Source organism: Chlorocebus sabaeus, chromosome 19 (genome assembly GCF_047675955.1).
Source record: "Chlorocebus sabaeus isolate Y175 chromosome 19, mChlSab1.0.hap1, whole genome shotgun sequence".
Lineage (NCBI taxonomy): Eukaryota > Metazoa > Chordata > Mammalia > Primates > Cercopithecidae > Chlorocebus > Chlorocebus sabaeus.
In genome coordinates this window covers 29,861,180-29,884,163 of record NC_132922.1, presented here as the reverse complement: position 1 = coordinate 29,884,163, position 22,984 = coordinate 29,861,180, and the positions used below count along the sequence as shown (strand labels likewise).

Sequence of the window (22,984 nt, the reverse complement as noted above, 5' to 3'; positions counted from 1 at the left end):
AATGCAGTAGGATATGCCTCATCTTGGCTAGACCTGGACTCCCCAGGATCCTTCAGCTCCCATAACAGCCCTGATCATCCAACTGGTCATCCACCTTTTGGGGAAAGGATGTGCCTGATACCCATTTGTGTTACTGTGCAGAGTCGGCTCAGAGGAGGTATAAACAAAAAGACCCTCCCCAGCAAGGTGGCATAGGGACCCAGGGCCAGATAGGCATGAGGGGCACTGCCCAAACTGGCCATCTGGCCTGCCTACCTCCCACATCCAGGTACCACCTGGTGACAAACACTGGAGCCCCAGTGTCTGGGCTACTCATCGGCACTTTAGGTAGAGGCCTCAGGATGCGCCAGGAGAGAGGGTGAGGCTTCAGCAGAAATGCTGGAGGCATCCTGAGCCGCAGAAGACACACACACACACACACACACACACACATACACACACACACAATGAGCTGCAGAAGAAACATACAGACACACATACACACACACAAAATGAGCTGCAGAAGAAACATACAGACACACACACACACACACACACACACACATACACACACACACACACTGCCTGTCTCTGACTGGTGGCCACCTGTGTGGCTTGGGAGCTAAGGAGCCCTGCTTCAGTCTGGCTCCTCTTTGCCCTTCCTGCCTGTTCCTGGTGCCAAGTGGCTTTTGGGAAACATGGATGGACACCTGATATCTGGCCATCTGCATCGAGACATTGGTTTTTAAATTATTAATATTATTATTATTATTTTTTGAGACAGATCCTCACTCTGTCACCCAGGCTGGAGTACAGTGGTGCAATCTCGGCTCACTGCAACTTCTGCCTTCCAGGTTCAAATGATTCTTCTGCCTCAGCCTCCCAAGTAGCTGGGATAACAGACTCGTGCCACCATGCCCAGATAATTTTTTGTACTTTTTAGTAGAGACAGGGTTTCAGCATGTTGGCCAGGATGTTCTTGAAATTCTGACCTCAAGTGATCCACCTGCCTGGGCCTCTCAAAGTGCTGGGATTACAGGTGTGAGCCACTGAACCCGATGAGACCTTGATATTGAAGTCACATCAGAGGCCCCTTTACTTCTCGGTCTGTCGTGTCTCCCTGTCCCCAGGAAGCACCTGGGACCTCTTGCAACTGCTGTGTTCACTCAGCTTATGACTCTCTGGCTCCACTCCTTCACAACACTCAAGTTTTTCAAATCAAGTTCCCCTGAACCCACAGAAAATGCCTTTAGGCAGTGTCAAGTAACAAGAACATCGGGAATTATGGCTCCAAATGTTCTTTTTTCTTTTCTTTTTTTTCTTTTTTTTTTGAGATGGAGTCTCGCTCTGTTACCAGGCTGGCATGCAGTGGTACGATTTCAGCTCACTGCCACCTCCGACTCCCTGGTTCAAGTGATTCTCCTGCCTCAGCCTCCTGAGTAGCTGGGATTACAGGCATGCGCCACCACGCCCAGGTAATTTTTGTATTTTTAATAGAGACAGGGTTTCATCATGTTGGCCAGGATGGTCTCGATCTCCTGACCTTGTGATCCTCCTGCCTTGGCCTCCCAAAATGCTGGGATTACAGGCGTAAGCCACCATGCCCAGCTCAGATGTTCTTTTTGAGAGGTGAAGCAGATGTAGTGTGTGTGTGACAAGGAGAGGAGGTGAGATGCAGGGATGCCCTTAGCCTTGAACTGGTGCTGGGCTCCTGGACGTGGTAGCCACAGGGAGGACTATCTTCAGAGAATCATCATCACAGCCCTGTTTTACCAAAGAGAACCTGAGGCTCAGTGGGAGCCACTGGCTTGCCAGGGCACATGGGAAACTGAGGCAGAGTTGGTGGGTGGGGCTCCACAGCCTGGATGACCTGCTGCAGTCTCCGGTAGGGCCTTAACTGTCAGGTCAGGAGGGCAGGCTGGGCCAGGCATGGTGGAACAGGCCTGTAATCCCAGCCCTTTGGGTGACCAGGGTGGGAGGATCACTTGAGCCCAGGAGCTCAAGACCTGCCTGAGCATCATAGAGAGACCCCATCTCTACAAAAAAATAATTAGCTGGGCGTGCTGGTGCATGCCTGTAGTGCCAGCTACCCAGGAGGCTGACATGGGAGGGTCACTTGAGCCTGGGAGTTTGAGACTAGCCTGGGCAACAGAGTGAGCGAGACCCAGTCTATAGTTCTAGCTGAGGTGAAATGATTGCTTGAGCCTGCAAGGTGAGGTCAAGTCTACAATGAGCCGTGATGGCACCACTGCACTCCAGCCTGGGCAACAGAGCAAGACTGTCTCAAAAAAAAAAAAAAAAGTGCTGGGCGTGGTGGCTCACTTCTGTAATCCCAGCACTTTGGGAGGCCGAGGTGGGCAGATCACAACGTCAGGAGATTGAGACCATCCTGGCTAACATGCTGAAACTGTCTCCACTAAAAAATACAAAAATAAGGCCGGGCGCAGTGGCTCAAGCCTGTAATCCCAGCTCTTTGGGAGGCCGAGATGGGTGGATCACGAGGTCAGGAGATCGAGACCATCCTGGCTAACATGGTGAAACCCCGTCTCTACTAAAAAACACAAAAAGCTAGCCGGGCGAGGTGGCCGGCGCCTGTAGTCCCAGCTACTCTGGAGGCTGAGGCAGGAGAATGGCGCGAACCCGGGAGGGGGGGCTTGCAGTGAGCTGAGATCCCACCACTGCACTGCAGCCTGGGTGACAGAGCGAGACTCCATCAAAAAAAAAAAAAAAAAAAAAGAAAGAAAGGAAGGAAGGAAGGAAGGAAGTAAAGGAAGGAAGGAAGGAAGAAAGAAAAGGAGCAGGTTGGCCAGGCTTGGTGGCTCATGCCTGTAATCCGAGAACTTTGGGAGGCCAAGGCGGGCAGGTCACCTGAGGTCAGGAGTTCGAGACCCGCCTGGCCAACATGGTGAAAACCCGTCTCTACTAAAAATGCAAAAATTAGCTTGGCATTGTGGCGCATGCATGCCTATAATCCCAGCTACTTGGGAGGTTGAGGCAGGAGAATTATTTGAATCTGGGAGGTGGAGGTTGCAGTGGCTGCAACAGCACTCCAGCCTAGGCAACAGAATGAGACTCCATCTCAAAAAAAAAAAAAAAAAAAAAAAAAAAGAGAAAGAAAGAAGGAAAGAAAGAAAGAAGAAAGAAAGAAAAGGAGCCGGTCAAAACTCCTGTGCTAATCAGTAGTAGGATCGTGCTTGTATGAATAGCCACTGCGCTCCAGCCTGGGCAACATAGTGATGAGATGCTATCCCTAAAAAAAACACACATAAGCTGGGTGCAGTGGCTTACACTTGTAATCCTAGCATTTTGAGAAGTCAAGGCAGGAAGCTTATGTGAAACCAGGAGATTGAGACCAGTCTGGGCAACAAAGAGAGACCCTCATCTCTACAACTTTTTTTTTTTTTTTTTTTTTTTTTTTGAGACGGAGTCTCTCGCTCTGTCGCCCAGGTTGGAGTGCTGTGGCCGGATCTCAGCTCACTGCAAGCTCCGCCTCCTGGGTTCACGCCATTCTCCTGCCTCAGCCTCCCGAGTAGCTGGGACTACAGGCGCCCGCCACGGCGCCTGGCTAGTTTTTTTCTACAACTTTTTTTTTTGAGACGATGTCTTGCTCTGTTCTGCAGCCTGGAGTGCAGTGGCATGATCTCAGCTCACTGAAGTGAGCCATGAGTAAGCCACCACAGTCCTGCCTGGAAGACATAGTGACACCCTGTTTCTAAAATAAACAAAAAAAGTCAGGCATGGTGGCATGCGCCTGTAGCCCCAGCTACTTGGGAGGCTGAAGCGGAGGATAGTTTCAGCTCAAGAATTCAAAGCTGCAGTAAGCAATGATCATGCCACTGCACTCCAGCCTGGGCTACAGAGAGAGACTCCATCTCTAAAAAAAAAAGTAAAATAAAATAAATTTTAAAATTGTTTTATTATTTATTTTTTGGAGACAGGGTCTTGCTCTGTCATCCAGGCTGGAGTGCAGTGGCGTGATCTCGGCATACTGCAATGTTTGCCTCCCGGACTCAAGCAATCCTCCCACTTTAGCCTCCCGTGTAGCTGTGACTTCAGGCTAACACTACCATGCCCGGCTAATTTCTCTTCTCCCCCTCCCCCTCCCCCTCCCCCTCCCCCTCCCCCTCCCCCTCCCCTCCCCCTCCCCCTCCCCCTCCCCCTCCCCCTCCCGCTCCCCCTCCCCCTCCCCCTCCCCCTTCCCCTTCCCCTTCCCCTTCCCCTTCCCCTTCCCCTTCCCTTTCTTTTCTTTTCTTTATTTTTTGTAGAGATAGAGTCTTACCATGTTGCTTAGGCTGGTCTTAAACTCCTGACCTCAAACAATCCACCTGCCTCAGCCTCCCAAAGTACTGAGATTATAGGCAAAAGCCACCACACCTGGCCAATAAAAAAAAATTAACAGGCCAGGTGCAGTGGCTCATGCCTGTAATCCCAGCAGGGAGGCCGAGGTGGGCGGATCATGAGGTCAGGAGTTCGAGACCAGCCTGGTCAATATGGTGAAACCCTGTCTCTACCAAAAATACAAAAATTAGCTGGGCATGCTGGCAGGCGCCTGTAATCCCAGCTACTCAGGAGGCTGAAGCAGAATTGCTTGAACCCGGGAGGCGGAGGTTGCAGTGAGCTGAGATCACGCCATTGCACTCTAGCCTGGGCAACAGAGCGAGAGTCCGACTCAAAAAAAAAGAAAAAAAAATTAACGACAGGCCGGGTGTGATGGCTCATGCCCGTAATCCCAGCACTTTGGGAGGCTGAGACAGGCAGATCACTTGAGCTCAGGAGTTCAAGACCAGCCTGGGCAACATGGCAAGGCTGCATCTGTATAAAAATATATATATATATATATATATATATATATATATATATATATATATATATAAAAATTTAGCCAGACATGGTGGTGCACGCCTATAGTCCCAGCTATTTGGGAGGCTGAGATGGAAGGATAGCTTGAGCCTGGGAAGCAGAGGTTACAGTGGACTGAGATTGTGCCACTGCACTCCCACCTGGACGAAAGAGCCAGACTCTGTTTCAAACAACCAAAAAAACAAAAAACCCAACCCCCCAAAATAAAAACAATAATAAAAAATAAAAATAAATACAACACAGAAATACCATAGGCCTGTTGGGAGGAGACCTGCAGGAAGCGGATGGGGAGACACTGCCCCTACTTGCTTCAGTGGGTAGATCTACTCTTAAGTGTCATTTGGCCGGGCGCGGTGGCTCAAGCCTGTAATCTCAGCACTTTGGGAGGCCGAGACGGGCGGATCATGAGGTCAGGAGATCGAGACCATCCTGGCTAACCTGGTGAAACCCCGTCTCTACTAAAAAATACAAAAAACTAGCCGGGCAAGGTGGCGGGTGCCTGTAGTCCCAGCTACTCGGGAGGCTGAGGCAGGAGAATGGCGTAAACCTGGGAGGCTGAGCTTGCAATGAGCCGAGATCCGGCCACTGCACTCCAACCTGGGCGACAGAGTGAGACTCTGTCTCCAAAAAAAAAGTGTCATTTATCAGATTCGAAGAAGCACTTTGGTTTAATAAAAGGTTATGCTCCTTGAAATATGTTTGAGAACCCCTGGGTTAGAGGACCTCTTGCCTATTATGTGCACACATACACACACACACACACACACGACACACACACCCGCCATCCCAATACATCATGAGTTCTCTGACCTGGAGAGAAGGTGTTATGTCCCTTTTACATCTCAGTTGGCCCCACATCGCCAGCCCTGTATTCCACTTTCCCTCTCTCTACAGCCCCAGTCTATGACTTTTGGGCCATAGAATCTGGGTTCCTGGGCAACCTGGTTCACATCCTTCTCCTGCCGGCCTGGCCTGGCTCCGTTTCAGTTCGGTTACCAAAGCCCCAAGCTTTGTAGAGCCTGCCTGGCCTTGAGGAGGCGAATGGGCACCATCCGAGAGCATGCAGGAGTGTTTAAGCTTCCCATCCCCCATTGCTACAGTAGCTCCCCCAGCTTTTCATTCCATATCCTTTATTTTTATTTACTAAAAACCTAAATTTTTTTTTTTTTTTTTTTTTGTAGAGACAGGGTCTCCCTATGTTGCCTCGGCTGGTCTCAAACTCGTAATCTCGAGTGATCCTCCCACCTCAGCCTCCCAAAGTGCTGGAATTACAGGCATGAGCCACCACACCCAGCGGCATATTTTTTATTTTTGTTTCTATGTGTTTTCTGTCTGTTCTTTGCTGTCTCCTCCATGTCTAGAACAGTGCCTGGCACATGATAAGTGCTCAGTAAATACATGACTGAAGAAGACAGAGGCAGACAGGCCAGATGTGGCTGCTGCCCTCAGGGAATTGACAGTCCATGATCTATGAGAATGAGCTGCAGACTGGGAGGCAGGTGTCCCAGCATGAGCTCACCATGCTCCTGCCCTCTCCTGGTCCAGCTTTCTCACATATTAAATGAAAGCGAAGCTGGACATGGTGGCCCACGCCTGCAATCTCAGCACTTTGGGAGGCTGAGGTGAGTGGATCACTTGAGATCAGGAGATTGAGACCAGCCTGGCTAACATGGTGAAATCTCTACTAAAAAATACAAAACTTAGCTGGGCATGGTGGCAGGTGCCTGTAATCCCAGCTACTCCAGCGGCTGAGGCAGGATAATTGCTTTAACCTGGGAAGTGGAGGTTACAGTGAGCTGAGGTTGTGCCACTGCACTACAGCCTGGGTGACAGAGCAAGACTGTCTCAAAACAAACAAACAAACAAACAAACAAACAAACAATAAATGAAAGTGATGGATTACCTGAATGGTTTTCAAACCGGGTTCCTCAGGGCTCAGTCTGGGGGAGGATGCAAACGTCAAATACAAATAACAATGGAATGTAGTAACATTGGTGCTTGGGCAAGTGCTCTGGGTGAGGAATGTGGCACTGAGGGGGAGAAGAGCCGCATCAAAGCAGGATTCCTGGATGAGGCAAGGAGGAAACATAGGGGCTGAGAGCTGAAGGAGAGGGAGTGAGGGCTGCCAGAAGAGCTGAGAGGCGATTTCAGGCAGTGGGAACTGGAGCTGTAAACCCCCAGCCTCCTGCAGTCTGGCTGTCTGTACCGGTCCTCACTTATGCCCACCACCCTCAGGGCAGGCACATCCCTTCTTGCACTGATATTTGCCCATCCTATTATGACCCTCATTTGAGGGTGCAGGGAGGACTGGAGCTCAGAGAGGGAGGGTCACCTGGCCAGACTCTAACCAGCTGAGTTCCAGTGGAGTTCCTTCCATCCCCCAGCACTGGGTGGGGCTGGATACCTGGAGAGGTATCATGGTGCTCTTCCTGGGCTCTGCAACCTGCCCGGCTGATCCACATCTTCCTGGGCCAGGAGGGCAGCATTGTGCCAGCTTCTAGCTCTCTGGTGGGGGCCCCCTGGCCTGCTGGGCTGGCCTACTGCCTTGGTGGCCCTGGCTCAGCTCCCCAGCTCATGTGCCTCTGCAGCAAGTGGTCAGCCCCTTCCCATCTGCACTTTACAAACTTCATCCCTGAATCCCCCCCATAGCCATGGAGCCTAGCACTATCCTCTCCAGAGAAGGAAACTGCCCAGGGTCACACAGGGACTTATGTGCAGGTCTGTGTGACCTGAGTCTGGGCTCTGAACTGGTGCTTGCAGGGTCTTACCCGCTGGCTCTGGCAGCCTGAGTGTTACTGTAATCCCTGAGCCTTTGGACAAGCAGGCACTGCTTCCTGAGATCCCCATTGCTGCTGGCAGCGTCTCTGTTTCCCAATTCCACACTGCTACCAGGACAGACGTATCTTCTGTTTTCTAGCATCTGCATTTCTCTTCCCTTTGGATCTATTTTTTTTTTTTTTTTTTGAGATGGAGTCTCGTTCTGTCATCCAGGCTGGAGTGCAGTAGAGCGATCTTGGCTCACTGTAACCTCTGTCTCCTGGATTCAAGCGATTCTTCCGCCTCAGCCTCCCAAGTAGCTGGGATTACAGGTGTGTGCCACCACGCCTGGCTAATTTTTGTATTTTGGCAGCGGCGGGGTTTCACCACATTGGCCAGGCTGGTCTCAAACTCCTGACCTCAGGCAATCCGCCCACCTTGGCCTCCCAAAGTGCTGAGATTACAGGCATGAGCCACCAATCCCAGCCTGGATCTATTTCAATCACCCTCCTTCCTCTGCAGTCTGAAGCTTGAGGCTTTGCCCACTTCCCAAAGGCACCAGTAGCAATGACCATTTGTTCTGTCATTTGGCCATAGCTCTAGGTCAGAGGACAGTCCTTCATCAAATGTTTATTGAGCATCCAATCTGGCCAGGGGATTACAAGGGCCCAGTAATGTGCTAATTTCTTCATTCACCAAGCGCAGAGAATGGAGTAGAAGGAAGGTGGAAAGGAGAAGGAAGGAAGGAAAAGAGAGAGGAAGGAGGATAGAAAGGAAGGAAGGTGGGAGGGAGAAAGGAAAGAAAGAGGGAGTCCTTTAGGTTATCTAAGCCCCTCAGGACTTGGTCTAGTCCTCACAGTCCAAGAACAGACTTGGGCTTCAGCCTCTGACCAGTCAGATGACTGAGAAGTTGAGGAACAGCTTGAGCCTCAGTTTTTTCCTCTGTAAATGGGGTTGATAGCAGTTCTGACCCAGAGGGCTATAGCAGTTCTGACCCAGAGAGCCCCCCAACAGAGGGCTGTTGGGGAAGTCACAGAGATGCTGGGTGTTGCCTTTGCACTCAGAAGCGTCCAGGCTAGCTGGTGGCTCACACCTGTAATCCCAGTGCTTTGAGGTGGGAGAATCTCTTGAGTCCATGAGTTAGAGACCAGCCTGGGCAATATAGAGACAATCTGTCTCTACAATTTTTTTTTTTTCCCAAAAATTAGCCAGGCATGGAGGTGTGCACCTGTAGTTCTGGGAGTCTGAAGTGGGAGGATAACTTGAGTACAGGAGGTTGAGGCTGCACTGAGCCACGATCACACCACTGTACTCCAGCCTGGGTGACAGAGCCAGACCCTATCTCAAAACAAAACAAAACAAAACAAAACAAAACAAAACAAAAACAAAAAAAATCAAAGGAGTCTAGTATGCATCTTACTGTCAGCTTACCCAAGGGAACATGATAAATTGAGTCCCTGCCATGTGGACATGGGGAGTATAGGGGGAGGGAATGGCAAAGGCACCACAGGCAGAGGGAGCAGCCTGGGCATGGTGGGGGGCGTGATGTGGCACAGCACTGATTGTGGGAAGCGAGGGATGTGGGAGATGAGGCTTCAGGTTGTCAGAGGGAGGTTGAGGCAGAGCCTCACCTGCATACTCTAGACAGGGTCCAACTCCTGGTACCCAGCTTCCTAGCCCAGTGATGGGCCACTTCTCTCAGGGCCACAGTTTTGTCTCCTATCAAATAGAACATCTCAGCACTGCTCTGTGGTGCCAATGAAGGGTATAAGTGTCCAGTGCCCAGCTGGCCATTTCCTGCCCCAGCAGAGGCATTTGCTTTTCCTTGTCCTCTTGCCTACTGGGAACTCCTTCCATCCCCGGTTCCTCCACCAGCTTCTGTGAGCCCCCTCCTATGAGCCCCCATACCTCACCAAACCCTCAACACCCTCTGGTGTTTTCCTTGGTGCCTCCTCAGGATGCTGCAAGCTCCTTGGGGGCAGGTGGTGCCTGTGTATCTCTCTTTTTTTTTTTTTTGAGATGGAGTCTCGCTCTGTCGCCCAGGCTGGAGTGCAGTGGCGCAATCTCAGCTCATTGCAAGCTCTGCCTCCCGGGTTCATGCCATTCTCCTGCCTCAGCCTCGGGAGTAGCTGGTACTACAGAGGCCCGCCACTGCGTCTGGCTTTTTTTTTTTTTTTTTTTTTTTTTTTTTTTTTTGTATTTTTAGTAGAGACAGGGTTTATCGTGGTCTTGATCTCCTGAGCTCGTGATCCACCCACCTAGGCCTCCCAAAGTGCTGAGATTACAGGCGTGAGCCACCGCGCCCGGTCCTGCGTTATCTCTTTTTCTGGACCTGGGCCTAAAGCCTAATAGATGAGTGCCCAGGACTCCATGCTGACTGGAGGAAGGAACAGCATGTGGTCAATGTGAGCAGAAGGGCCTGGTAGTCCAGGAGGAAAAAGTGGTCACTTCTTTTTAAAAAAAATTATTACTTTTTTTTTTTTATTTTGAGATGGAGTCTCACTCTGTCACCCAGGTTGAAGTGCAATGGCATGATCTTGGCTCACTGCAACCTCCACCTCCTGGGTTTGAGCGATTCTCCCGCCTCAGCCTCCCAAGTAGCTGGGACTATAGGCGCGTGCCACCACACCCGGCTAATTTTTGTATTTTTAGTAGAGATGGGGTTTCACTATGTTGGCCAGGCTGGTCTTGAACTCCTGACCTTGTGATCTGCCTACCTCAGCTTCCCAAAGTGCTGGGATTACAGGCGTGAGCCACTGCGCCTGGCCTATTTATTTTTGTAGATATGGTGGTCTTGCTATGTTGCCCAGGCCAGTCTTGAATTCCTGGCCTCAAGTAATCCTCCCGCCTCAGCCTCCTAAATTGCTGGGATTATAGGTGTGAGACTGTGCCCAGCCAAAAGAGTCCACTTCTTTTTTTCTTTTATTTTCTTTTATTTATTTATTTTTTTTTGAGACATGGTCTTACTCTCTGACTCAGGCTTGAGTGCAGTGGCACAACCATAGCCCACTGTGGCGTCAATCTCACGGGCTCAAGTGATCCTCTCACCCCAGCCTCCCAAGTAGCTAGAATTACTTGGCCATCATACCTGGCTAATTTTTTTTCATTTTTATTTTTTGTAGAGCTAGGGTCTCCCTGTGTTGCCCAGGCTGGTCTCAAACTCTTGGGCTCAAGCAATTCTCCTGCCTTGGCCTTCCCAAGTGCTAGGGTTACAGGCATGAGTCACCATGAGGTTACTTCTGATGGGAGGCTTGGGGAGATGGCACAGAAAGGATAGGTGTGTATGAACAAGGTTTGGCTGAGTGGAGGGGATCGGGTATGACTAGAAGTCACGCCTACTAGAGGGAGCAATGAAGGTTTTAGAACAAGAGGGGGCCCCAAAGGCCAGGCAGCCCTTCCACTGGGACTGGGTACATTTCCTGAGTGCTTGTTTAGCAAAAGCATTTTGCAGCTCAGCAGCTTGGCTCCCCACCTGCAAAGTGCAAGGGAGTCATCTTGCAGGCAGCGGTGAGGATGCAAGAAGATGCCATGGTAAAGGCTAGTCCTTGACATCGAGCCTCTGATGATCCCACTCTATTCTCAGCTTAGCACATCGGGTCGAAGGTATGAATTGTGCTTCCTCATCTGGCTTGGAATTTCTCAGAGTAAGGGTCCCTTTCCTCTGTAATTCTCCACAAAGGAAAGCAGTTCTCAATAAAGCTATGTTTTTCCTTTGTCCTGGGCCCAGTAAGGGCAGGCCCGGTGCTCACAGTAGACCCCAGAGTCAGTCCCAGGCTTCTAAGTCCACCATGACCCTAGGGAGCTGATGGAGTCCCTCATACATACGCTGAATGTATACTGAACTTCCAGTGTACTGGCCTTGGGGGAGGTAAAAGGCAGGCAGAATGGCTGATCACATGAGGCTTGTCATCTAGTTTCTCCCTCCTTTCCTGTGTCAAGCCTGGGCTCCCAAGATGAGTGTGAGGCCAGCCTTATTCCAGGATATATTATTTCCAGTTCCCTTTTCTTCTCTCCTTTCAGGGGAAACCCACTGTTCTTAGAAATGGAGAAAAATGTCCAAGCCCAGTGACTCACACCTATAATCCCAGCACTTTGGGAGGCCAAGGTGGGTGGATTGCTTGAGGTCAGCAGTTTGAGACCAGCCTGGCCAAAAATGCTAAAACCCTGTCTCTACCGAAAATACAAAAATTAGCTGGGCATGGTGGCAGGTGCCTGTAATCTATGCTACTCAAGAGGCTGAGGCAGGAGAATCACTTGAACCTGGGAGGCAGAGGTTGCAGTGAGCTGAGATCATGCCATTGCACTCCACTCTGGGTGACAAAGTGAAACTGTGTCTCAAAAAAAAAAAAAAAAAAGAGAGAGAACTCCTTAAGAAGGTCTGAGTATATTCTGAAGCTATGTTCTTCTCTCTTCTTTGCTACCTGAGGTCCAAACCAGTGTCACCTCTTTGCCTGAACGATTGCAACAGGTTTCCAAGTGGCCCCTGCTCCCTTCTTATCCTCTTACCCACCTCCATTCCCCATTCTCCAATCAGAGTACTTTTTTTTTTTTTTTTTTTAGGCGGCATCTCTGTCGCCCAGGCTGGAGTGCAGTGGCGTGGTCTCGGCTCACTGCAACCTCTGCCTCCCAGGTTCAAGCAATTCTCCTGCCTCAGCCTCCTGAGTAGCTGAGATTACAGACGCCCGCCACCACGCCCGGCTAATTTTTTGTATTTTTAGTAGAGCCAGGGTTTCACCACGTTGGCCAGGCTGGTCTGGAACTGCTGACCCTGTGATCCACCCGCCTCGGTCTCCCAAAGTGCTGAGATTACAGGCGTGAGCCACCGCGCCCGGCCAACTATTTTATGCAATCAATATTTATTATTTGCCTACTACGTGCCAGGCACTGGTTGTAACTGTCATCTGATTGGACGATCCGTAAACGCCGCGGCCCAGCCTGTGCGGTTCACTTGCGTTCCTCCACGAGCCTCCGAGCACAGTGGGAAGCATACAGTAGGTGCTCTGCTCCGCTCCTGTGCCCCGCCCCGCGGCCCCTCCCCCGCTCCAGGAAGTGCGGGGGCTCCAGCCGCCCGGCCGGCCGCGATGCATTCTGGGGAAGGAGCAGCACCAAATCCAAGATGGCGGCCAGCAGGAGGCTGATGAAGGTAAAAGCCATTCTCTGGCCTCGGTCGGGCGTGGGGCGGCGTCCCAGGCTCCGGACCCCCAAGGCAGGCAGCGGCCTCTCAGGGCGCTGCCGTCTGGCCTCCTGCCCAACACGGCCTCGTCGATTCCCTGGGCCGCGCGCAGGCTCAAGGAGCTAACGGGGCTGGCCTAGGCCGCAGCCTGGGCGGGAGCGCCAGGCCGCGCTGGGAGCCGCTGTTGGCCCCTCAGCCCAGCCCGGGGCGTTCACGCCACCCTCCGCCCGGAGCGTGGCCGCGTCCCCCTGTCGCGGAGGCCGCGGTCCGACGCGAGGGCGTCGTTAATGTGAGAGCCCGGTTGGGAGGCTCCAAACTGAGCGCCTTCGGGGAAGGCCCGAGCGCCGGAGCCCCTGCCCGGAGCCCGCGCCGCGGAACCGCCCCGCCCTGGGCCGCAGCGAGCCGGGCTTGCAGCTCCACTTGGCCCAGCCGCAGCTCGGAACTCTGGAAAGCTCGGGCTAGGAAAGCGGGGAGGAGGCCAGGCGGCCAAAGTTAGGTCAGTTTGTTGGTGGGTCGTTTGGAATTGCGCTGGGTCCTAGCAAACTGTCGCCTTGTGACTGCAGAGTGACACAGCGGGCAAGTTCCAACTCCAGGAAGGCCTGAGGTCGGCCCCCATCGCGGCGCGGTTCTCCTTCCCTCTCCTCCACTCAGTCATCTCGATCTCCCTTCCCTGATAAAGCAAAATGCCATTTTTGGGGGGGGTAACGGTTGGTTTCAGTCGTTCGAATCAAAACGGGCCAAAGTTTATTATAATAACTTGGTACTTTGGATCTTGAATGCAGCAGGGTACTTTCTTGCTACTTGGCACCTTTTAGTGAGGAGCACATTAGCTAAATTGGCTTAGTTCTTTTGCCAGTGGATTTGCCAACGTCCTCCGGAGTCCCCTCCGCCAGCATCTGTGAGTCGGCGATTGGCTAGTGCAGCCGGCCTGCAACGGGCCGGAAATTAAAAAAAGGCCCCGGAGCCGGTTTCCTGAGGGGAGATAAAGAGCTGGGGTTCGTTCTGGGCAGAGTAGTGTTTGGTAGAGCTAGACATTGAACTTGGAGCCACAGTCTCTGAGCCCTCCCTCTCTCCCTGGGAACGTTTCCTTTCTTTTGTTCCCTAAGGGCTAGAGAGGACATTAACTTTATAAAACTGGAGTGGAAGTGGGCACAAAAGAAAACTCAGAGGACTTCAGACTTTTCCTCATCTCTTAAGCTAGTGACACCACCATTCACCAGATAAGGGGTCGGTTAATGGCTTTCTTTCCTACCCTACTCCCAGGTGCAGTCGTCCTTCAACCCTTGTGGGTTTAAATTTAGAAAGTTTTCTGGAGTGCAGGCCGGGCGCGGTGGCTCACGCCTGTAATCCCAGCACTCTGGGAGGCCGAGGCGGGCGGATCACTTGAGGTTAGGAGTTCAAGACCAGCCCGGCCAACATGGTGAAATCCTGTCTCTACTAAAAATATAAAAATTAGCTGGGCGTGGTCGCATTCGCCTGTAATCTCAGCTACCCGGGAGGCTGAAGTGGGAGAATCGTTTGAACCTGGCAGGTGGAGGTTGCAGTGAGCCAAGTTTGCGCCACTGCACTCCAGCCAGGGCGACAGAGTGAGACTCCATCTCAAAAACAAACAAAAAAAAAGATTTCTGAAGTGCATGACTTGCTTTCTAATTTTACTGAAATTACTCTGAATCTGTATCCTCATCTCTCAGATGCCCTCCGGAGTGCTCTCCTCCCCAGACTACCCCTCACGGACACCAGAGTTCTTTTAAGGCAGATAACTCAATTCTTTTCACTCCTGTTAAAAATGTCTATAGTCTTATTGTCCTCAGCAGTTAATCCTAACCTCTTACTTGGCATGCAAGACCTTTCTGAGACTGACGGAAAGCAATCAGTTGAGCCTCACCTCCTGCCCTTTGGTTTCCCACCATTCTTGCACCTAATCGCAGTAGCTACTATTTTTCCAGCTTTTACTTCGTGCTTTATATGCATGATCATGTTTAATCCTTCCTGTGAAGTGGACATTGTGATTTCCATTTTGTCGTATGAGAAAAGATTCTTTGGCTTGCCCTGGGTTACCTAGCTAGGGAGAGTGAACTGTGATCGAACTGGGTTCTTTCTCCAAAGCAAAGTCTCCTGCTCTTAACTTGCCCTCTGGTGTCTCTTTGCACGTGTTGTTTGCTCTGCCCCAAAAAAGTTGCCTTCTCCTCACTTCTCCCTTCCAGAGAAGTCCCAGGTTCAACTCCAATGCCAACTACTCTGTGAGCCCCTGCTCCCACATCCCCCTTCAGAATGAGTTGTTTCCTCCTCTGTGTGACCACAGCACTTTATGTTTCTCTTTGAGCACTTGTCACAATCTCTTTGTGTTACAGACTTGTCTTTCCTATACTGGGTTCTGAGATCCCGAAGGGCAGGGATCTTGACCTAATTCATCCTGGAAGCCCCCTAGCCTATCCCAGTTGACCCAGTTTGGAATCCCCAGGCTCTCAGGGGTCTAAGAGGGGACTTATTATGGGTTTAAAATTATTACTGTGTTTCTAAAAAAATAGACCTTGGAAAAGAATTTGTAACATTAACTGAGTATTTATTAAATACTAGGTTATTTACATAAGTTATCTTTTCAACACTCAAAGTTAGTGTATTGTCGTTTTTATGTTTTTACAAATGAGGACATTGTGAGGTTAACTAGGTTAAGGGAGTTACCTAAGGTAGAATCGTAGAACGTGGTAGGGAGAGAGAAGACGCTGACTCTTCCTGTCTTTAGGACCCAAATTCCATGCCTCTTGTCAGGCTGTCTTTCTTACTCAAAGGCTGCATGGAGCGGTGTGTTGTTTCTTTTTTTTTTTTTTTTTTTTCCTTTTTGTGGAGAACGGGGTCTCGCTATATTACCCAGGCAGGTCTCGAACTCCTGGGCTCAAGCTATCCTCCCGCCTCTGCCTCCCTGAGAGGTGGGATTACAGGCGTGAGCCACCGCGCCCGGCAGGTGTGTTGTTTCTTAAGTTGAGGATGGAAAGGCTTTCAGTTCACTAGGGGAACACCAGTTATGTAATGCTGATCATTGGCTATGAGAGTCAATGTTTAAGACTGGGTAGTTTTTTTTTTTTTTTTTAAGAAGAAAAATTATTGATACAAGTTCATCAACAGAGTCTTTTCAGTACATGGGGTGGAAATAAAGTGATTTTCGTTGGTGAAAAATTAGGACTCAGTGCATAGAACAGTGCCTTAGGCATAGCAATCTAGCAAATGTTGAATGATCAAAATAATTACATCTTTTTTTTTTTTTTTGAGACGGTGTCTGGCTCTGTAGCCCAGGCTGGAGTGCAGTGGCCAGATCTCAGCTCACTGCAAGCTCCGCCTCCCGGGTTCACGCCATTCTCTGGCCTCAGCCTCCCAAGTAGCTGGGACTACAGGCGCCCGCCACCTCGCCCGGCTAGTTTTTTGTATTTCTTAGTAGAGACGGGGTTTCACCATGTTAGCCAAGATGGTCTCGATCTCCTGACCTCGTGATCCACCCGTCTCGGCCTCTCAAAGTGCTGGGATTACAGGCTTGAGCCACCGCGCCCGGCCAAATTAATTACATCTTAAAGAACTTTAGATTTCTGTTAAAAATGTTTTCTAGGACATTCCACAGCAAAGATTTCTTTGTAACAATGGACTGCAGATAGTGTAAAACACATTATTAAAAGTAGAGTGATTTGCATATACTACACTGAGAAGTTATTTTAGGCAAAGTGAGTATGATAGTCTTTTATTTCAAAAGCATTTGCCAAGACGATTAACCTCTTTTAGAACCCTTTTTAGGAATTACAGTGTTAATAAAACATTAAGTACATTTTAATTTGCAAGCAGCTAATTTAGCATTGTTGGCCACAACCAGATTGTAACCATTGCTTCAATCAGGATGGGGAAATTGCTACAAAAGCCAAAAGTGAAACCTTTATGTGTGGCTTAGGCAACTGATTGCCATCTGATCATTTCTTTGCAGCTTCACACTGCACACACTTCCCCCAAGGGCCCATTGAGTAGCTTCCCAGAAGGGCTTTTCTCAGAAGGGAAATCTGTGGATTTAGAGGGGTGTGTGTGTAACATCTTATTACTTATCATGATGTAACTGTTGAGTTAAGGAGTTTCGCTCTTGTTACCCAAGCTGGAGTGCAATGGCATGATCTCTGTGCGCTACAACCTCTGCCTCTCAGGTTCAAGCGATTCTCCTGCCTCAGCCTCCCAAGTAGCTGGGACTATAGGTGTGCACCACCACTCCCTGCTAATTTTGTATTAGAGAGGGAGTTTCACCATGTTGGCCAGACTGGTCTCGAACTCCTAACCTCAGGTGATCTGCCTGCCAAGGCCTCTCGAAGTGCTGGGATTATAGGTGTGAGCCACTGTGCCCGGCCTAATGCTATTTAAAAATGTTCACTCAGAACTTCATATTGTTATTCTTTCTCCCAGTCCATAGTCATAGGAGGAGGAGCCTCTAAAAGTTCATTCCTTGGGTTTTGTTGTATTAAGCAGTGAAGTAGTTTGCTTTTGAGTATAGGTTTAGATTCTGAGGTTGGGTAATTAAGATAGAGCAATGAGTGTGTCTAGTAGTTGTGTCACATGTGTCAGGAGGTGAGGGGAGTTTTATATGTGATGTTATGCCAGTGTAAATGTCCTGAATCCACTGAGGCTTTGTGAATTGAGAAAAACGTTGCATCTTTTAGTCTAAATTCATGCATTCCAGTAAGTTGGGACTGTTGCAGCCTCCCTTAATGATATTCTTTGTAAATGTTTGGGACAGGGGATGGGAAGGAGTATACTCAATTATTGCAACATTTGGGGCCTTTTAAGGTATTTACTAGAAAACTCTGAGACAGGCCAGGCGCGGTGGCTCACGACTGTAATCCCAGCACTTTGGGAGGCCCAGGCGGGCGGATCGTGAGGTCAGGCGTTCCAGACCAGCCTGGCCAACATAGTGAAACCCCGTCTCTACTAAAAATACAAAAAATTAGCTGGGCGTGGTGGCGGGTGGCTGTAATCCCAGCTACTCTGGAGGCTGAGGCAGGAGAATTGCTTGAACCCAGGAGGTGGAGGTTGCAGTGAGCCAAGATTGTGCCATTGCACTCCAGTGCGAGACTCCGTCTCAAAAAGAAAAAAACAAAAAAACACCCTGAGACAAAAACTCTTGTTTCAGGGTACTGGGGCCTTTTCTGATCCTGTTAAAACTCTAAATTAGGAGACTGTTGCTTTAAAATTTTATTATAAGAGGACACTTGAAAGTATTCTCATTTTATTGGAACATTTATTATGTTTAAGATATTTCTATATTATTTGCTACAGCAGTAAATGTGAGAGCCCCGTTTCTTTGCAGCTTCACACTGCACACACTGTGCCCATTAGAGAGCCACGGAGACGTTCCTCCTGAGCCCAGACTCCAGCCACTTCCAGAGTTTTCCTGGGAACGGCGCATAGATCTGTAGGCATCTTAAGTCTTAGCTCCTCCTGTGACTCTCTCGCTCTGGCCCCATGTGTCTCCTCCTATCCCACCTTACTTAATTAATAAGGAAAAAACGCCAGCTGACCCCTTCTACGCTCTTCCTCCCTTGTCTGGTCACCTGGCAGATTCTGCTGAACTATGCCTTCAGTCTCTGTTCTCTGCCTGTCTTCTCTCCATCCCCACTCCTACTCCCACTGCCACTGCCTCAGTTCAGGCCATCCCTGTTTATGGTAGACACCTGCATCGAGTTCCTAAATGGTTCGTCTGAACTCCTTACTGGTCAGCACCCCCTCTGTCCCACACTATTCCTAACCAGCAGTGCATCAGAGTAGTGTGTGGTGTGTTGTGCAGTAGAATACACATGACCAGGCCCTGCTGACAGAGATTGGACCAGAATTTAGTAGGGTGAGGATGAGGCTGGGACTCTGGATTACAAGTGCACATTCCTTGTTCCTTCAAGATCTTGTCTTACCAGTCTTGTCTCTCCCCACTTGCCCGTTGAGTCCCCTAAACACAGCATGCTTTGCACACTCTGGATCTCGTTATTGGCATCCCTGTCTCTTCTCTGTACCGGGGTAACTTCTTGACCTTTGAGACTCAGCTCAAGGGGCAATTCCTCTGCCCTTGAGGAGCTCAGCAAAGGAGAAAAATGGTGTGTACCTGGAACAAAGAAATCCTGGGCTGGTCACTGTGTGTTGGATGTCTGCCACCTTAATAATGGCTTGCAGGGGAGGGAAACACCCCCTCTGACACTGAGGAGGAGGTCGAACTTGGCCTGACCCTTTAAGCACGAGTAGGGTTTCAGCAGTTGAAGAAGAGGGACCAGGTGACCAGTGAGGTTGAGTCTCTCTCATCCCTCAGGAGGGCTGTGGGCAGTGCCTATGGGAAATGCCATGAGTAGCCCCCAGACACCATCTGCCTACTTTCCAGTGCTGCTTGCCTCTGACCTTGTGCCATCCCGCTTTGGGTTTTAGTTAGGCCAGCCCCTGAGATACTTTTCAGAAGTGTTGAGGCATTGGCTTGATTCTACCCTGGATTGGCATGTCCCGTGCACCTGGTTCCTCCAGAGCTAGGAGCCCTCCCTCTGCCAGGCCAGCCTTGGAGGGTGAGCTACCTCTCTATAGAGGGGTCACTGAGGGCAGTGCTGATGGATTTAAGGACAGGTGGCCGAGATGCCATAGCCTTTAGATTGAGGGGCCAGATCTACGTATCTCCTGGATGCTACAGCTATCCAGGAGAAGTGGCATGCCACTCACTCAAGAAGGGCTTTGCATGTATCTCCTGTGGCCAGCTTCATCCTGCGTGTTCTTGGGGGACATAGATAAACCTAACCTCCCCAAGCCCCCCACACATATAAGAAAGGGAAGAAGGGGCTTTTGCTCAGAGCAAAGCTGTTTAGAGAAAGACTACAGGATAGCAGTTAAAAGCACTGGTTCTGGAGTTTCAATCCTGGGCCTGCCACATCTTAGCTGAGTGACCCTGGGCAAGTTACTTACTTTACCTCTCTGTGCCTTAGTTAGTTCGTCTGTGTGTGAAGGTTAAATGAGTTAATACATACCAACTGCTTAGAAGAGTGCCGGGCATATAGTAAATGTGAGCTACTTGTAGATATTATTATTGAAAATAACCAAGACATGTTCCAGGGCAGTGAGGTGACCAGCCTGTCAGGAGGGGAGGGTTTGGAGGAGTGATAGGAGATGGTAAAAGTGGTTTTGGGCCAGGTTGGGGCCAGCCTGCCTGGACATACCCTCATCACTGAGAGCCCATTCTCTTACCTGTGGTACTCTCTTATTTTGTAGTTTGGAGAAAGAGTTACTGAGACAGCTGTGTGAATGTTTGTTTAAAAATGTTGGCTGGGGGCCGGGCGCAGTGGCTCACGCCTGTAATCCCAGCACTTTGGGAGGCCAAGGCGGGCGGATCATGAAGGTCAGGAGATTGAGACCATCCTGGCCAACATGGTGAAACCCCACCTCTACCCAAAATACAAAAATTAACCGGGTCTGGTGGCACATGCCTGTATCTCAGCTACTAGGGAGGGGGAGGCACAAGAATTGCTTGAACCTCATGAGAGGCAGAGGTTACCGTGGCTCAGGCCTGTAATCCCAGCACTTTGGGAGGCCGAGGCAGGTGGATCACTTGAGGTCAGGAGTTCGAAACCAGCTTGGTCAACATGGTGAAACCCGGTCTCTACTAGAATCACAATAAAATTAGCTGGGTGTGGTGGCATGTGCTTGTAATCTCAGCTACTCGGGAGGCTGAGGCAGGAGAATCGCTTGAACCTGCAAGGCAGAGGTTGCAGTGAGCCAAGATCACGCCACTGCACTCTGGCCGGGGGAACAGAGTGATACGCTATATCAAAAAAAAAAAAAAAAAAAAAAAAAAGGCCAGGCGCAGTGGCTCACGCCTGTAACCCCAGCACTTTGGGAGGCCGAGATGGGCGGATCACGAGGTCAGGAGATCGAGACCATCCTGGCTAACACGGTGAAACCCCGTCTCTACTAAAATACAAAAAAAAATTAGCCGGGCATGGGGGCGGGCGCCTGTAGTCCCAGCTACTGGGGAGGCTGAGGCAGGAGAATGGCGCGAACCCGGGAGGCAGAGCTTGCAGTGAGCCGAGATCGCGCCACTGCACTGCAGCCTGGGCGACAGAGCGAGACTTCGTCTAAAAAAATAAATAAAAATAGGCCGGGCGCGGTGGCTCAAGCCTGTAATCCCAGCACTTTGGGAGGCCGAGACGGGCGGATCACGAGGTCAGGAGATCGAGACCATCCTGGCTAACACGGTGAAACCCCGTCTCTACTAAAAATACAAAAAACTAGCCAGGCGAGGTGGCGGGCGCCTGTAGTCCCAGCTACTTGGGAGGCTGAGGCAGGAGAATGGCGTAAACCCGGGAGGCGGAGCTTGCAGTGAGCTGAGATCCGGCCACTGCAGTCCAGCCCGGGCTACAGAGCAAGACTCCGTCTCAAAAATAAATAAATAAATAAATAAATAAATAAATAAATAAATAAATAAATAAAAATAAAATAAAATAAGTTTACTTGGCTGGGCATGGTGGCTCACACCTGAATCCCAACACTTTGGGAGGTCAAGGCAGGTGGATCACTTGAGGAGACCAGCCTGGGAAACATGGTGAAACCCCGTCTCTGCTAAAAAAAAAAAATATATATAAAACTCTTGGGAGGCCGAGACGGGCGGATCACAAGGTCAGGAGATCGAGAGCATCCTAACATCCTTTAGTAGAGATGGGGTTTCGCCTAACACGGTGAAACCCCATCTCTACTAAAAAATACAAAAAACTAGCCGGGTGAGGTAGTGGGCGCCTGTAGTCCCAGCTACTCGGAAGGCTGAGGCAGGAGAATGGCGTAAACCCGGGAGGCGGGGCTTGCAGTGGTCTGAGATCCGGTCACTGCACTCCAGCCTGGCTGACAGAGCGAGACTCTGTCTCAAAAAAAAAGAAAAAAAAAAAAAAAAAAATATATATATATATATAAAAAACTCAGCCAAGTGTGGTGGTGCCTTCCTGTAATCCTAGCTACTCCGGAGACTGAGGAGGCTAAGGCAGGAGAATCACTTGATTCCGGGAGGCGGAGGTTGCAGTGAGCCAAGATGGTGATGCTGTGCTCCAGCCTGGGTGATAGAGCGAGACTCTCAAAAAAAAAAAAAAAAAAAAAAAAAAGTAAAAAAGAAAAGTTTACTTTTCCGAACAAAATTGGGAAAAAATTTTTTTTTTTTTTTTTTGGAAACGGAGTCTCTATCACCCAGGCTAGAGCGCAGTGGCACCATCTCGGCTCACTGTAATCTCTGCCTCCCAGGTTCAAGCGATTCTCTTGCCTCAGCCTCCCAAGTAGCTGGAACTATAAGCATGTGTCACCATACCCAGCTGATTTTTGTATTTTTAGTAGAGACGGGGTTTCGCCGTTTCCCAGGCTGGTCTCGAACTCCTGCCCTCAGGCGATCCGCCTCAGCCTCCCAAAGTGCTGGGATTACAGGCATGAGCCCGGCTTAAAATTGAATAGCCCTTGAACTCAAAATTTGTCTTCCTAATCTCTCAGAAATTTACCTGGCGTATTGTATACATCTAGTGTAGTGTGACAGTCACCGTGTCCAAAGATGAACATAGGTGCTATGGAAGGGTCCCACAGGCACTGAATTGGGGCAGGGTTGGAGGTTTGAAAGCAACTCTTTTTTTTTTTTTTTTTTTTTTTTTTTGAGGTAGAGTCTTGCTCTTTCACCCAGACTGGAGTACGATGCATAATCTCGGTTCACTGCAACCTCCGCCTCCCGGGTTCAAGCAATTCTGCTTCAGCCTCCTGAGTAGCTGGGATTACAGGCGCATGCCACCACGCCTGGCTAATTTTTGTATTTTTAGTAGAGATGGGGTTTCGCCATGTTGGTTAGGCTGGTTTCAAACTCCTGACCTCATGTTCCACCCACCTCGGCCTCCTAAAGTTCTAGGATTACAGGTGTGAGCCACCGCATCTGGCCGAAAGCCACTCTTGATTGAGAAGTTGATGTCTCAGATGTCATATCGTTGCTTCTTGTCTTCTCTTCTTTTCCTTTTTTTTTTTTGACACGGAGTCTCGCTCTGTCGCCCAGGCTGGAGTGCAGTGGCATGATCTTGGCTCACTGCAAGCTCCATCCCCCGGATTCACACCATTCTCCTGCCTCAGCCTCCCATGTAGCTGGGACCACAGGCACCCGCCACCATGCGTGGCTAATTTTTTTTTGTATTTTTAGTAGAGACAGGGTTTCACCGTGTT

General features: G+C 50.0%; 1 protein-coding gene across 1 annotated transcript in view; it reads left to right on the top strand.

Annotated features, from left to right (window-relative positions):
* Positions 1-12,619: 12,619 nt before the first annotated feature.
* UBE2L3 (ubiquitin conjugating enzyme E2 L3) overlaps positions 12,620-22,984 on the top strand; it is a 53,884-nt gene continuing 43,519 nt past the window's right edge. Inside the window, exon 1 of the mRNA XM_007974919.3 lies at positions 12,620-12,739. Within this exon, the coding sequence (XP_007973110.1) occupies positions 12,713-12,739 (27 nt within the window). The 5' untranslated portion in view covers positions 12,620-12,712. The remainder of the gene's footprint in view (positions 12,740-22,984) is intronic.